At 47.6% G+C, this 15,434-nt stretch overlaps 1 protein-coding gene across 2 annotated transcripts in view; it reads right to left on the bottom strand.

Moving 5' to 3' along the window:
• Positions 1–15,434, bottom strand: part of ACP7 (acid phosphatase 7, tartrate resistant (putative)) — a 63,332-nt gene that overhangs the window by 40,063 nt on the left and 7,835 nt on the right. The window contains exons 1-2 of one of the 2 annotated variants that reach the window (XM_077480215.1): positions 13,825–13,976; positions 7,163–7,267 (exon numbers count right to left, since the gene is read on the bottom strand). In XM_077480215.1, coding sequence (XP_077336341.1) covers positions 7,163–7,262 — 100 coding nt within the window. In that variant the 5' untranslated portion in view covers positions 7,263–7,267; positions 13,825–13,976. Of the gene's footprint in view, positions 1–7,162; positions 7,268–13,824; positions 13,977–15,434 lie in introns of those variants that run through there. The other variant, XM_077480225.1, reaches the window with a different exon arrangement.

The following is a 15,434-nucleotide window of genomic DNA, read 5'->3' on the forward strand; positions in this document are numbered from 1 at the left end:
GGGACCCCCAAGAGTAAAATTATTTTCGTAACCCAGGTTGTCAGCACCCAAGGCAACACAAGTAATTTGCACCCCTAACCCATTGACATTTAGCGCCCTCTAAATCCCTTCCACTCGTACAGTATTAAAACCCCTTATGATACATTTTAGGATGTACCACTCTCTTCTCCTTTCTTTCCCTTTTATCTCTCTCTATCCTAATTTCCTGCCCCCCCCCCATCCCTCTCTCTAGCCACCTTTCTTGTTCTTTCTCATTCTCGTTCCCCTGCTGACCTCTAGTCTCTGCCCCCCAACCATGCCGTGAACTGAACGGGCGGCTGCAAAGAGGCTGAGTGGGTGTCCACGGGCTCCAGGAACAGTCCAGCTGGGCAGCCACAGGCTTCGGGGACAGCCCTGCTGGGTGGCCACGAAAAGGCTGGTAGAGCGGTGCGAGCTTCAGGAACAGCCCAGGATTCGGTGACCCCTGACAAATCATCATTCAACCCCAGAGGGGGTCCCGACCCCAGGTTGAGAACCACTACCCTATTCCATGCTAAACAGTGCAGGTAGTTGAATAGGCTGCAGAAAAACCCAGGTCGCTGCTGCATCCGATATGATGCAGTCGTTGTTCATTAGACAATGTTATGTCTGGCACCTTTGATTTTTTTTTAATCAAAGGATGTTATGCAGGAGGGGTCAACATAGCCACCTGGTTCATCAAGTACAATCCAAAATTCTCTTTGTGTATGGCCAGCTTAGTAGGGGGACAAGAGAATTGTTGAAAAGAGGGTTTAAGGAAGGGGTAAGAGTCCTGGGGAGGAAGAGCTGTGGGTATTCAAATAGACTGTTTTTTTTATCGCTGTGCCAAATCTAATCTAATTCAGCTAACTAGCGCGAGGAAGGATCTGATCAACCACTGGATCTTTACTGCAGTCAGAGATTCTGCCAGGGAAATCCTCCTCCACTGCCAGTTCTAGCCATTGCTGAACTGTGAGATGGACCTATAATGTTGGGGTCACTGAGCCACTAGTGGACTCTATATATGAATAATTGTGAATGCATGCAATACCGCAAACCAGAGCATGTAAGTCATAGCACAGCCCTGGCTGTAAAGTCTAGCACACACTAGTAGTTTTTTTTCTTCAACCCAGAGGGCTGAACAAAAAAACAAACTGGAAAGCTTGGGAGATCGCTCCTGCTGAGCTATTGTGTTCTGATAGGGAGACGGCCCCCTCACTAGAACACCCGGACAGTGCTCTCAGCCATTGGCTGTAATCGGATGTCGATTGGTTCGACCTTTTTTGGTCCTGCACCTTCCCCTATTGAACTGGCCGATGCCACTCGACATCTGGTCCGTGTGTACTAGGCTTAAGAGTAGGAATGGAGTTGGCAGATGGGGGATCTCTCAACCAGGGTAATTAACCACTACAATACAGGGCACTTTCACCCCCTTCCTTCCCAGCCCAATTTTCAGCTTTCAGCGCTCTAGCGCTTTCAGTGACAATTGCGCGGTCATGCTACACTGTACCCAAATGAAATTGTTATCATTTTGTTCGCACAAATAGAGCTTTATTTTGGTGTTATTTATTCACGACTTCGTTTTTTTTTTTTTTGCGATATAAGCGCAAAAATAGCGGAAATTTGGAAAAAAAACAATATTTTCTTTTTTCTATTTGAAAAGAAATCCAATAAAATCAAATTTTGTCATAAATTTAAGCCAAAATGTATTCTGCTACATGTTTTTGGTAAAAAAAAATCTGTTAAGTGTATAATAATTGGTTTGTGTGATCACGGACATATGTACGCAGATAATCATTGGGACATGTGATTTTAGTGGGACATATGTGGGGGACATGTTTTTATTATTAGGGACATGTGTTTTTATTATTTGGGGACATGTATGTTTTGGGGACATGTGTGTTTTGGGGACATATGTGGGGACTGTGTTTGTACTGTGTGGTGTGTTGTGTGTTTACACTACACTGATGATCAGTGAGTAAAAAGCTGTAAAAAGCAGCCCATACTCACTGATCATCAGCCGGCTGCAGCGTTCTGCTCTCCTCTCCTCAGCGGTGACTTCCGTGTGAGGAGAGGAGAGCCGATTGCCTAGCAACCGGCTGTTTGTTTACATCACATGATGGCCGTGATTGGACACGGCCGTCATGTGATCAGGAGGGCCAATCACAGAGCCCTCCTGCCGATCTGAGATGTGCCGTGTCCGGGTGACACGAGCACATCGGGATCGCGCCGCTGCGCGAGCGCGCGCGCGCGCGATCCCGCTACTCCTGAAGGACGTTCCTGAACGGCCTATCAGGAGTAGACGGCTCCCACCCGGCCGTATATATGCATTGGCCGGGTGGGAAGTGGTTAATAGCAATAAAGACTCAGCCCTGCCTCACTCTATCAAAAACTAGGTGACACTCTAAACCAGCCTTTCACAATCTTTTCAACCCAGAGAAACCCTTGAAATAACTTTCCATTCTTCTGGGAACTCCTGCTGCAAATTACTATATCTACAATTCATGATACATTAGTGTGATGGTCATTGGGAAGAATGGTCCTTACACTTGTGGTCATTGGGAAGAATTACCACTTTACAGATAGATAAATATATCAATGGTGTCAGTGGAAACTTATCTGAGAGGCAGAAATTGCTCATTGCTCTACAAATTTTGAGCAACTCTGGAGAAACCGTAGGGTTCCATGGAACTCTGGTTGAGAAACCCCACTCTAAACCAACTTTTTTAAATGAAAATATTTTTTTAAAAGGCTGCCTGAAAAAAAAGGCTCTTTGAACTTACCCTTTCTGGTGGATTTTCCCAACTTCCTATCTTCCAACAGAATGTTCAGCATCTGACACTTCCAGGTGTATCGAGTGCCTGCATCCTTTGTTGCATGCTGTGGTTCCTCCCTTTGGTTGCTTTGTTACTACAGTACATAGTAGTGATATGGGGCTGCTGGGGGGAACCACAGCACAGAGTGGGGGATCAAGAATCAAACACATCCAGAAGTGTCAAATGCTGAAGATTATGTTAAAGGATGTAAATTTTGAAGACAGCAAAGTCAGGACTTGCAGTCCACCAGAGAGATGAGTATGTAGCACAGACCCGGTCAGTGGCATACTAAGTGGGGGGGGGCGGGCCACCCTGGGTGCCACACACTGGGGGGGGTGTCAGGCCAGCGCCCCCCCCTCCGCAACTAAAGAGGAGACAGCGCCGTGCCTCGGGTTCGCAGCCCACACAGAGAGAGCCCGAGGCACTGGCAGTGGGCGGCATTGCAGGGGGGGGGGGGTGCGAGCAGCACTCGAGTGGAGAGGTGACATCTGCCGGCTCAGTGATCCAGGACCCGGCGCAATAATCCCCTTCTCTCTGTGGTCGCGTCGTGCTGCCGTTCTGATCAGTCTCGGGCAGCGGCTGTCACTCACAGCCGAGCAGAGTGAAGCCGCCTCCCCCTCCTGCATGCACAGCACTGTGTAGACAAGGAGGGGGAGGCGGCTTCACGCTGCTCGGCTGTGAGTGACGGCCGCTGCTGAGACTGATCAGAACGGCGCGATGTGAGTCACGCGACCACAGAGAGAAGGGGATTATTGCGCCGGGTCCCGGATCACTGAGCTGACAGGTGACACTCCACTCGGGTGCTGCTCGCACCTCCCCCCTGCAATGCCGCTGCCTTGGGCTCGAGGTACACTATGGGTCCTTAGGGGAGGTTGTGCACTGTATGGGGGTTCTTTACTGTGGTGGGTCCTGCACTGTAGGGGGGTCTGCACTGTAGGGGGGTCCTGCACTGTAGAAGGGGTCCTGCACTGTAGGGGGGGGGTCTGTACTGTAGGGGAAGATTCGGCACTGTAGGGGAGTCTGTACTGTAGGTGAGGATTCTGTACTGTAGGGGAGTCTGTACTGTAGGGGGGTCTGCGCTGTAGGGGGAGGGGTCTGTACTGTAGGGTCTACACTGTAGGGGGGGGTCTGCGCTATAGGGTGGAGGGGTCTGTACTGTAGGAGGGTTCTGTACTGTAGGGGGGTCTACACTGTAGATGGGGGTCTGTATGGTAGGGAGGGGGGTCTGCACTGTAGGGGGTCTGTGTAACATGCAGTGGGTCCAGAGCTGTGAAGGGCTGTGTAATGTAAAGGGGTGCAGAGGTGCAGGGTGCTGTGTAATGTAAAGGGGTCCAGAGGTACAAGGGCTGTGTAATGTAAAGGGGTCCAGAGGTTCAGGGTGCTGTGTAATGTAAAGGGATCCATAGGTACAAGGACTGTGTAATGTAAAGGGGTCAGGAGGTTCAGGGTGCTATGTTATGTAAAGGGGTCCAGAGGTACAAGAGCTGTGTAATGTAAAGGGGTCCAGAGGTGCAGGCTGCTGTGTAATGTAAAGGGGTCCAGTGGTGCAGGCTGCTGTGTAATGTAAAGAGGTCCTTAGGTGCAAGGTCCTGTGTAATGTAAAGGGGTCCAGAGGTGCAGGGTGCTGTGTAATGTAAAGAGGTCCTTAGGCGCAAGGGCCTGAGGTGCAGGGTGCTGTGTAATGTAAAGGGGTCCAGAGGGGGGTGTCAGGCCAGCGCCCCCCCCCCCTCCGCAACTAAAGAGGAGACAGCGCCGTGCCTTGGGTTCGCAGCCCACACAGAGAGAGCCCGAGGCACTGGCAGTGGGCGGCATTGCAGGGGGGGGGGGTGCGAGCAGCACTCGAGTGGAGAGGTGACATCTGCCGGCTCAGTGATCCAGGACCTGGCGCAATAATCCCCTTCTCTCTGTGGTCGCGTCGTGCTGCCGTTCTGATCAGTCTCGGGCAGCGGCTGTCACTCACAGCCGAGCAGAGTGAAGCCGCCTCCCCCTCCTGCATGCACAGCACTGTGTAGACAAGGAGGGGGAGGCGGCTTCACGCTGCTCGGCTGTGAGTGACGGCCGCTGCTGAGACTGATCAGAACGGCGCGACGTGAGTCACGCGACCACAGAGAGAAGGGGATTATTGCGCCGGGTCCCGGATCACTGAGCCGACAGGTGACACTCCACTCGGGTGCTGCTCGCACCTCCCCCCTGCAATGCCGCTGCCTTGGGCTCGAGGTACACTATGGGTCCTTAGGGGTGGTTGTGCACTGTATGGGGGTTCTTTACTGTGGTGGGTCCTGCACTGTAGGGGGGTCTGCACTGTAGGGGGGTCTGCACTGTAGGGGGGGTCCTGCACTGTAGAAGGGGTCCTGCACTGTAGAAGGGGTCCTGCACTGTAGGGGGGGTCTGTACTGTAGGGGAAGATTCGGCACTGTAGGGGAGTCTGTACTGTAGGTGAGGATTCTGTACTGTAGGGGAGTCTGTACTGTAGGGGGGTCTGCGCTGTAGGGGGAGGGGTCTGTACTGTAGGGTCTACACTGTAGGGGGGGGCTCTGCGCTATATGGTGGAGGGGTCTGTACTGTAGGAGGGTTCTGTACTGTAGGGGGGTCTACACTGTAGATGGGGGTCTGTATGGTAGGGAGGGGGGTCTGCACTGTAGGGGGTCTGTGTAACATGCAGAGGGTCCAGAGCTGTGAAGGGCTGTGTAATGTAAAGGGGTGCAGAGGTGCAGGGTGCTGTGTAATGTAAAGGGGTCCAGAGGTACAAGGGCTGTGTAATGTAAAGGGGTCCAGAGGTTCAGGGTGCTGTGTAATGTAAAGGGATCCATAGGTACAAGGACTGTGTAATGTAAAGGGGTCAGGAGGTTCAGGGTGCTATGTTATGTAAAGGGGTCCAGAGGTACAAGAGCTGTGTAATGTAAAGGGGTCCAGAGGTGCAGGCTGCTGTGTAATGTAAAGGGGTCCAGTGGTGCAGGCTGCTGTGTAATGTAAAGAGGTCCTTAGGTGCAAGGTCCTGTGTAATGTAAAGGGGTCCAGAGGTGCAGGGTGCTGTGTAATGTAAAGAGGTCCTTAGGCGCAAGGGCCTGAGGTGCAGGGTGCTGTGTAATGTAAAGGGGTCCAGAGGTGCAGGGTGCTGTGTAATTTAAAGGGGTCCAGAGGTGCAGTTGTGGAGAAGGGGGGTACACAGTAGTGACAAAAAGATATTGAAGGATGCAGAGGTATGCAGGGGACACAGTGGGTGTTTTTACATTTCATGGTGGGGGGGGGGGGGGTGCCAGATATAGGATCCGCCCCGGGTGCCAAATGCTCTAGGTACGCCCCTGGACCCGGTACTAGTGTGGCTGTTTGATTCCAGGTTCCATTCCAGGCACACAGCAGCCAGGCACAAAGTAGTTCAGTCACTTAAGTCAGAGAGCAGGCTGCAAGTGTCTTTTTGTGTTTTTTATTTTGTTAGGGGACTGGGATAAGGTGAGGGCGAGCCTTGGGATAGTCCAATAAACTTAAAACAAACTGTAATCGAGGAGGCTAAAACTGATCTATTCCTTCAGGATGAGCCACACCCCCTTTAAAGTGAAGGTAAACTGGTGCTAAACAGGCACTCCTCAACAGAAGTATAGTCATGAATGTACAAAGAAAAATCTATCTCAAATGAGGCCAAAGAAAGTCTGTAGGACTAGGCCCAGAAAGCTGGTACCTGCTGTGTCCTGAATACTGTGTAACCACTTGCAGTATCAGTCAGTTTCTGTACTTGGATTGCCTGTGTCCTGGATCATTAGATGAGCTCTCTGCTGGAATTTAGGAGGCTCGGCCAGAGGTCCCCCAGCCAAAAGCAGGAGACAGGACCCCAAAAAATATTCTTTCAGTGGCAAGTAAACTCCCATGGATGCCATAGCCCACAGACTGGGTTGTACTGCCCCAGGAACATAACACTTCTGTTCTGAGTTACAGCCTATTTATACCCCTTTTAGCCCCCTGCTGGTCACTCACTCCACTCAACAGGGATTGGCTGAAGTGGTATTAATTTGCAGGCCAGAGTCTGTTCTTCCACCCACTATATCCCATAACTCAGTGGAATGCAGAGGAAAGTAACCAAGCCTACACCAGCAGAACCCAGAAAAGACACTACTAAACAATTGTTGCTCCACCTGGTTACATACAGGGAGGCCAAAAACTAAAATTTAGCCAACTGCAAGTATTAACAGTTTGTTTTTTTTGCAGGGAAACTTTATTTTTTCAAGCAACAAAGTTGCTTTAAAATCTCGTTTTGTAACCTGAACTAAACAAAACTTTATTGGCTTACTATTGCTATGCAGAACATTTTTAAGGCATTATTTTTGCAATCAGCTAGCTGTATGGATGCTACTTACCAGTGTAGGAAAGGTGAACCTGTTCAGGTTGGTAATGGTCGATGCTAGCACCGAGAACACATAACAATGTTGAACACAGGAAAATAAAGGGCTTCCACATAGTGCCTAAAAAACAATATATTACATTACATGGTAATCAGAGATCAAAAAACAGATCTTAAGAGCTGTGCCATTAGAAACAAAAGTAGAGCACCATCTGCTATTCTTTGAAGGGAAGCTGTCAGTTTTGGAATACAGGAGCTGCCATTGTTAGCTTTTTTTTTTTTTTTTTTTTTTTGTGGAAACTACAGGGCTATCATCCTTACCCTGTCTTTTACCACTTCAGCCACAGAAGATTTGCCCCCTTAATGACCGGGCCATTTTTGCGATAGACTGTAGATTTAACTGACAACTGTGTGGTCTTTCGACGCTGTACCCAAACAAAATTGACTCCCTTTTTTCCCCACAAATAGAGCTTTTTTTGGTGGCATTTGATCACCTTTGCGGTTTTTATTTTTTGCGCTATAAACAAAAAACAGCGACAATTTTGAGAAAAAAAAAATTTTTTTTTACTTTTTGCTATAATAAATACCCCCAATTTAAAAAAATAAATAATTTCTTTCTCAGTTTAGGCCAATATGTATTCTTAAAAATATTTTTGTTAAAAAAAAAAAAAAAAAATTGCAATAAGTGTATATTGATTGGTTTGGGCAAAAGTTATAGCATCTACAAAATAGGGGATAGATTTATGGCATTTTTATTATAATTTTTTTTTTTTTACTATTAATGGTGGTGATCAGAAATGTTTATCAGAACTACAACATTGCGGCAGACAGATCGGACACTTTGACACTTTTTTGGGACCATTTACATTTATACAGCTATCAGAGCTAAAAATAGCCACTGATTACTGTATAAATGTCACTGGCAGGGAAGGGTTTAACACTAGGGGGCGATCAAGGGGTTGAATGTGTATCCTGGGGACTGTTTCTAACTGTGGGGGGATGGGACTGCCTGGTGGACCGATCGCTGTTCCTAAGCAATAGGAACAACAGATCAGTCTCCTCACCCTTGACAGAATGGAGATCTGTCTGTTTACAATGACAGACCTCCGTTCTGTCTGTCTCTCTCAGGAGTGATCACAGATGTCTGGCAGACATCGTGACCACGGTGCCCCCCTAGTGCTCTTAAAGTGATTGTAAAGGATCTTTTTTTTTAAATAACTTACATATCATACTTACCTCCACTGTGCAGCTCATTTTCGTTTGTGGCCCCTAATATCCTCTTCTGGGGTCCCCCGGCGGCTACTCCCCAGATCATAAAACCCACCCATAGGAGAAGTGCTCTCCAGAGGGGGTTACCTTGCGGGCGCACTCCCGAGTTCAGCATTTGCATCCACAGACACGAATGCTGGACTCAGCCCCGCCCCCACATCATTGGATTTTATTGACAGCAGCGGGAGCCAATGACTGCGCTACTGTCTATCTATCCAATCAAGAGCCGGGACCCCATGGAGAGAGGGACAACACGTCCCTGCCGAGGAGATGAAGGGGCTCAGGTAAGTAAAACGGGGGGGGGGGGGCCTTTTGCATTAAGGTGAAAAAACACTGGGCTTTACAACCCCTTTAGGCCGGGTTCACACCGCTGCGATGCGGGAACGCCGCGAATCCGGACTTCCGACCGAATGGACTTGCCCACACACGAACGGACCAAAGTCTGTTCGTTTTGAATGTGATGACGTACGACGGGACTAAAAAAGGAAGTTCAATAGCCAGTAGCCAATAGCTGCCCTAGCGTCATATTTGGTCCGTCGGACCAGCATACAGACAAATGGTTTTCCCGATATAAATTGATTCAGTTGGACAGATTTGAAACATGTTCCATTTCTAGGTTCATCTGAATTATTGAAGAAAAAAGTCCAATGAAGCCCAAACATGATTGTAATACCTGACGGAATGATTCCGTTGGACCTTTTCTGCCAGAAAGTTTGGTCGTGTGTATGCGGCATTAGATCAAAGGAATGAACTTCGGCTTGTAGTTGAGGGAAATTTAACCACTTAAAGCGGGAGTCCGCCGGGAGTCCGCGTTTTTTTAAAGCCAGCAGGGGGGACCCCCCGGCTGGCTCGTGCAACCCTGATGCTCCCTGCCCGTTGTGGGGGGTTGGCGTTACCGGATTATCGGGCGTACTATTGGGCGGCGGTGTTGGTATCGGTTCGGTGGTGGCTCGCGCTCCCGAGAGGGAATGCTGCCGTGTGCTTGGAAGCCAAGGTCGTGGGGTCATTTGCTGAGCTGAGTGACTTGGTATATAAGGGGAGGCGGGCACGCAGCGAGCTCCCGGCACCTACAAAAACTACCCTCCGGGCATGGATGGTGGCCAGGCGAGGGCTTGTTGGCCCGCGGGACTGGTCCCCTCGCTGCCCTCTTTGGGACAACCCTGGTCTTTCCCATGTACAGAGAGTGCCGGATCCGCGTATTTGGGTTAGATATGGGATCAGAACGTTAGGGAACATATACGTGGACGGAGTCCTGCTCTCTTACTCAGCCCTCCAGGAGAAGTACCGCTTGCCGGGTTGGATGCTGTTCCGCTACCTCCAGTTACGCCATGCCATCGGGGCCCAGTTCCCCTCCCCGATTAGACTGCAGATGGACCCTATTGAGGGGATACTAGTGCAGGAGAGGGTGGATAGACCCCTGTCGGATCTGTACCTTGGCCTGTTGCGGACGGACTCTGCTAAGATGCATAAATTGTGGGACCTGTGGAAGGCAGACTTGCCTGGCCTGGATAGGTCAGACTGGGAGGACTGTCTGGCGGATAGCGCCGCTATCCTGATATCCTCCAGGGAAAAGCTGATTCAGGTTAAATTCCTGCACAGGGTCTACTACACCCCCCAAAGGCTTCATAAACTGTACCCCAAGCGATCTCGGGACTGCCCCAGATGCAAACAGGCTGTGGGCACGTATTTACATATGTTCTGGGGTTGTCCCAAGGTTGCCGAGTACTGGGCCCAGGTGTAGAGGTCGACCGATATGGGTTTTTCTCTGGCCGATGCCGATATTTAGAAATCATGGCGGCCGATAGCCGATATATGATGCCGATTTTTTTTGGGCCGATATGTTAGGCCGATTTTATTTTATTTCTTTATTTTTTTCCTTTTTTTATATATTATTATTTATTTTTTTTAATCCCCCTTGATCTAACACACCTTTCCCACTGGGGCGTTTTTCAGGCGCTTTTGGGCTAAAAATAGCGCCTGTAAAGTGCCTGCAAAATGGCTCCTCTGCAGTCTGTGTGAAAGACAGAGTGCTTTCACACTGAGGCGATGCGCTGGCAGGATCTTAAAAGAAAGTCCCGCAAGCAGCACGTTTGGAGTGGTGTATACCGCTCCTCCACCACTCCTGCCCATTGATATGAATGGGCACCACTGCTGAAGCGCATGCAATGCGATTTGGCAGCAGTGCTTCATGGGCGCATTTAACCTCTTCCTTGGCTGCTAGCTGGGTTATATGTGCCCCACTAGCAGCCAAATAGCACGGCTAAAATGATGGTAAAGAGCCGCTAAAACTTGCGTTTTACCATCAACGCCTGCCTGCTCCAGTGTGAAAGCAGCCTTCATAGGTGATACAGAAAATTTCTTACATTTAAACATTTATTAAACAAAACAAACCTCCAATCAGTTTACTTGTATGTATGATTTAGATTAAAAAAAAACCTATGTATTAAATAAAAACAGGTAGTCAAAACTTTTGGACAAAAAAAAAAAAAATGGGCTAACTTTACTGTTTTTATATTATTTTTATTTTTTAAATAGTGTATTTTTTCCCCCAAAAAATGCATTTGAAAGACCTCTGTGCAAATGCCGTGTGACATAAAATATTGCAACAACCGCTATTTTATTCCCTAGGATCTCTGCTAAAAAAATATATATAATTTTTGGGGGGTCTAAGTGATTTTCTGGCAGAAAATATTGGATTTTTACTTGTAAGCAACAAGTGTCAGAAAAGATTTAGTCTTTAAATGGTTAAACTGAGAACTTCTACACACAGAGATTACTTCATTCATTCAGTGTAAACATTGTATCTTTCTGTTCTTTTCTTGGCAGCCTGCCCAGAGAGGAGGAAGACGTTTCTATGGCAACTTACACTGACTTCTATACAGAAGTCATTTCAAAGTCCTGCTGCAGTTCTATATCGGCTTTTTACCAGCACAATCGGCCGATGCCGATTAATTAAAAAACTGCAAATATCGGCCGATATATCGGTCGACCTCTACCCAGGTGGTTGATACTATTAATGGTCGCCTCCAGCTGGAACTCCCCCTGTCGCCGGAGTTGGCGTTGCTGGGGATTCAGGACGATGATCAGAGGCCCAGATATACCAAACTGCTGTTGACTTACCTCCTGTTCTATGCCAAAAGGGAAATTATACTGAGGTGGCGTGCCCCGTCCCCCCCTACGGTTGGTATGTGGGAAAAGTCCATTAATGCGGTGCTCCCGTTATATAAACTCACCTACATGAACAGACACTGTCCCCAAAAATTCTCCAAGGTATGGATGGCATGGACGGGATAGAGGGTGGGGCTGTCGGGTGGGGGAGTGGGAGTCCCACATCCTTCTAATTACCTTTTTCCTTCTCTTTGTTTTTTTTTTTTTTTTCCCTGTAACTTTCCCGTTCCCTTTTTTTTTTTTTTTGGATGTGTATTTCCATTTTATGTCTGCCTACGGTACAAGTACTATGTTCTGTTTTTTTTCTTTGCTTTGGATTTGGTCCATGTTGGACTTATCTGATGTAACGTGCCTTAATTGTTTGCAATAAAGGAACATTCTGGTTTGTTAAAAAAAAAAAAAAAGCCAGCAGCTACAAATACTGCAGCTGCTGGCTTTTAAAATAGTGACACTTACCTGTCCAGCGCGCCCGCGATGTTGGCACCCGAAGCCGATCTCTCGATCGTCTCTCGGGTGCTGCCGCCGCCATCTTGGGTATGGGAATCAGGAAGTGGAGCCTTTCGGCTTCATTTCCTGGTTCCCTACTGCGCATGCGCGAGTCGCGCTGCGCAATAAGGATGGACCCGCTGCCTCTGGGATCTGTGTGTTTCCCAGCAGGCAGCGGGGGACTTTCGGAAAGGGGCGTAATCTACGCCCCTTTCCGCAGAGAGCTATCCCGGAAGTGGGTGCAGATACCTGTACTGTTCCCCCCTGAAAGGTGCCAATTGTGGTGCCGGAGGGTGGGAGGATTCCAATGAGCGGAAGGCCTACTTTAGGGTGGACCTCCTCTTTAAAGGCTAAAACATTTTCTGACACTTGCTGCTTACAAGTTAAAATCAAGATTTATTGCTAGAAAATTACTCAGAACCCCAAACATTATATATATATGTTTAGCTGAGACCCTAGAGAATAAAATGGTGGTTGTTGCAATTTTTTATGTCACACTGTATTTGCTCAGCGGTCTTTCAAACACAATTTTGTTTTTTAAAAATGATTGCATAGCATAGTAGTTCTGGTACTGTGAGGAGTCCAGGAATGGCTGCTTCCATCGCTACCCAGTCACACAGGTGTTTAGCTTCCTGACCTTGGAAAGCAGCTGTTGCTCTGACAAATTCACACAATCATTTACAATGCACAACATCAATGAGTAAACAGGAAGCTTTTTTGTATTTAGTTTGTTCTGTCTTGATGTTGGCTGTTTAGCCACAGAAGGAATGTGTAACTGCACCTGGGTATATTGTGTTCTTTTATGTAGTGCCAATAAATTATGCAGCTCTATATATTATCTCATTTACATTAACGGTCAGGAAGGAATATCTTCTGTGTTGAAGTTGAACACCATCAACACTTTTTAAATTGAAATAAAGCGAGAAAGAGTGGAATTCTCTCTATTTTTGCAATACTCTCTGTGTCCCCATTTATTTTTGCAATACTCTCTGTGTCCCCATTGGGGAGATACCCATCGCTTCCTGTACAGGTCACTGCTCTCAGGTTGGATAGAAAGTTCGGGGACCCCTTCCCCAATAGGGACACAGACAACCCAGGCTAGGACACAGACAACCCAGGCTAGATCTTTAATGGCATCCCAGTCTTAGTCCATAGGGTTCAATTTTGTGTTGGCCCATCCTTTGCAGCTATAACAGCTTCAAGTCTTCTGGGAAGGCCGTCCACAAGGTTTGGAGCGCGTGCTTTCAACACAGAAAAGTGTTTACATAGGGCTGCATATATGAGGCTTCTCATTGTTAAACCCACCTGCCGAGAGACCACATATATGCGCCACATTGGCGGGAAGAGGTCTTATACACTGATAGTTTGTTATATCTCTCAGGAACTCTATTGCTGAGATCTTTTCATCCTGATCTGCACACCTGCTAAGCAGGTCCTGCTTTCTCTACTGTTTTTTCCTATATTTTATATAGGATATATTTATAGAGATATATATATATATATATATATATATATATATATATATATATAATATACAAGATAACGCATCTGTCGCAGTTCTTATACATGCTGGGGTCTCAATAGAACCAATTAACCTTCGTCAACTGAAAGGAGATGCAGCCTCCATGTACTGTCCCTTGGTGGGATCTGGACCTAGGACATTCCGGATCCCAGCTGGGGCTAAACACTCCATCTCTGTCCTGCTGTACAGCATGATTATAAAATATGAGGATAAGGAAAGAGAAGAAGGCATACCTGAACTTTAGCTGCAGTCCTCCTTATACAGTTGGCACATCAGATTTCTAAGCTCCTGTCGCTACCAATAACAGCAGCACAAGACAAGGGGTTGAAGACACAGATTGGGCAATAGGCAAAGCCGGAAACAAAACAATGAAGACTTGCTCAGCAAGATTCAGAGTTAAACATGTCTGCCCTCTTGTGAGCAGATGTAGCAATGCATGCCAAACCAGCCCAACCAGTTCTTCAATGGGAAGCTGAAGCATTAGGGGCTGATTTACTAAAGGCTAATAGATTGTGCACTTTGCATGTGCAGTTGCTCCAGAGCTTAGTAAATGAGGTAAAGCTTCACTTTGCAAGGAATAACCAATCATATGCAAGGAAAAAAAAAAAAAGCATTTTTGCTTGCACATGATTGGATGATCGAAGTCGGGTGAACTTCTGCTCATTGATTAAGCTCTTGAGCAACTGCATTTATCAAAGTGCACAGTCCATTTGTCTTTAGTAAATCATCCCTTTAGGCCTCATATACAGGCATACCCCACTTATAAGTACACAATGGGATTTATTTACTAAAGCTGGAAAGTGCAAAATCAGGCTCACTGCATAGAAACCAATGAGCTTCTAACCTTGGCTTGTTCAATTAAGCTTTGACAATAAAACCTGGAAGCATCGTTGGTTTCTATGCAGAAGTGAGCCTGATTTTGCACTTTCCAGCTTTAGTAAATAAACCCCATTGTGTACTTAAAAGTGGGGTATGCCTGTGTAGCGCCGGTACTCCTAACGAGTACGCGCTATTTGTTAAATTTCTTTTTTTGTGACTGTAATGAGTTTTAGGACTAATTTTGCTAAATTATACTTTGGCATCAGTTTGCCTGGGCTGTATAGAAGTTCTGCCTGGTCATAGGTGGGGTTGTACACCTGCGGGAGGTTGGAGAACGCAGTCTGGTTGGACACATTAGGTACCAATCTCTGTCTCGGAACCAATCAGTGGGAGTTTGTCTCACTGCGTAATACGGGAAGAGGTACTTAAGGTGCCGAAGTCACGTGATTTGGGGTTCCGGTCCAGAGGTTGTTGCTGACTCCATGGTCCTGGTCTACCTGACCAGCCCCCGGGGGCCCTCATGGCCTGGGGTGCGGATCTATCCGTTTCCGAGCCTCGAAACTGGCTAGTTCGAGGCGCAGTAACTGGAAGGAGGATTCTAAGGTGTTCCGGTGCCGTCTCGGGTTTTGGAGAGGCCCAGCAACTCTACATGCGCCCAGGGGAGGACTCTTCGATGAGAGAGCCACGCACAAGGCTGGCTGCTCGGTAAGAGCCTGGAAGCTGAGCTGCCATGGACATTGATTGAATCCACAATTCTTACGGTATTGTCGGACCGGCTGAAAGATTCTGGTACAGTAAGAAAAGTTCCTACTTCTATCCTTCCAGTTGTAACTAAGTTTGCAAGTTTTCAACCAAGTCTGTGTGAGAGACTTTGAATGCTAGAATTAACTGTTGGCTGCTAAACCCAGAACCTAAGGATTTATCCAACAGTTAAAAGAGTCCAGTTGCGAGCGGCTGTTCCCTGGACTGTGTAGATAGAGAGAGACTTTTATTGAAGTCAGCAATTCCAAGCACCGGATCTAAA

This window comes from Lithobates pipiens, unplaced genomic scaffold (assembly GCF_037356315.1).
Source record: "Lithobates pipiens isolate NorthernLeopardFrog02 unplaced genomic scaffold, aLitPip1_a1.2 Scaffold_1, whole genome shotgun sequence".
In the NCBI taxonomy this organism is placed as follows: Eukaryota; Metazoa; Chordata; class Amphibia; order Anura; family Ranidae; genus Lithobates; species Lithobates pipiens.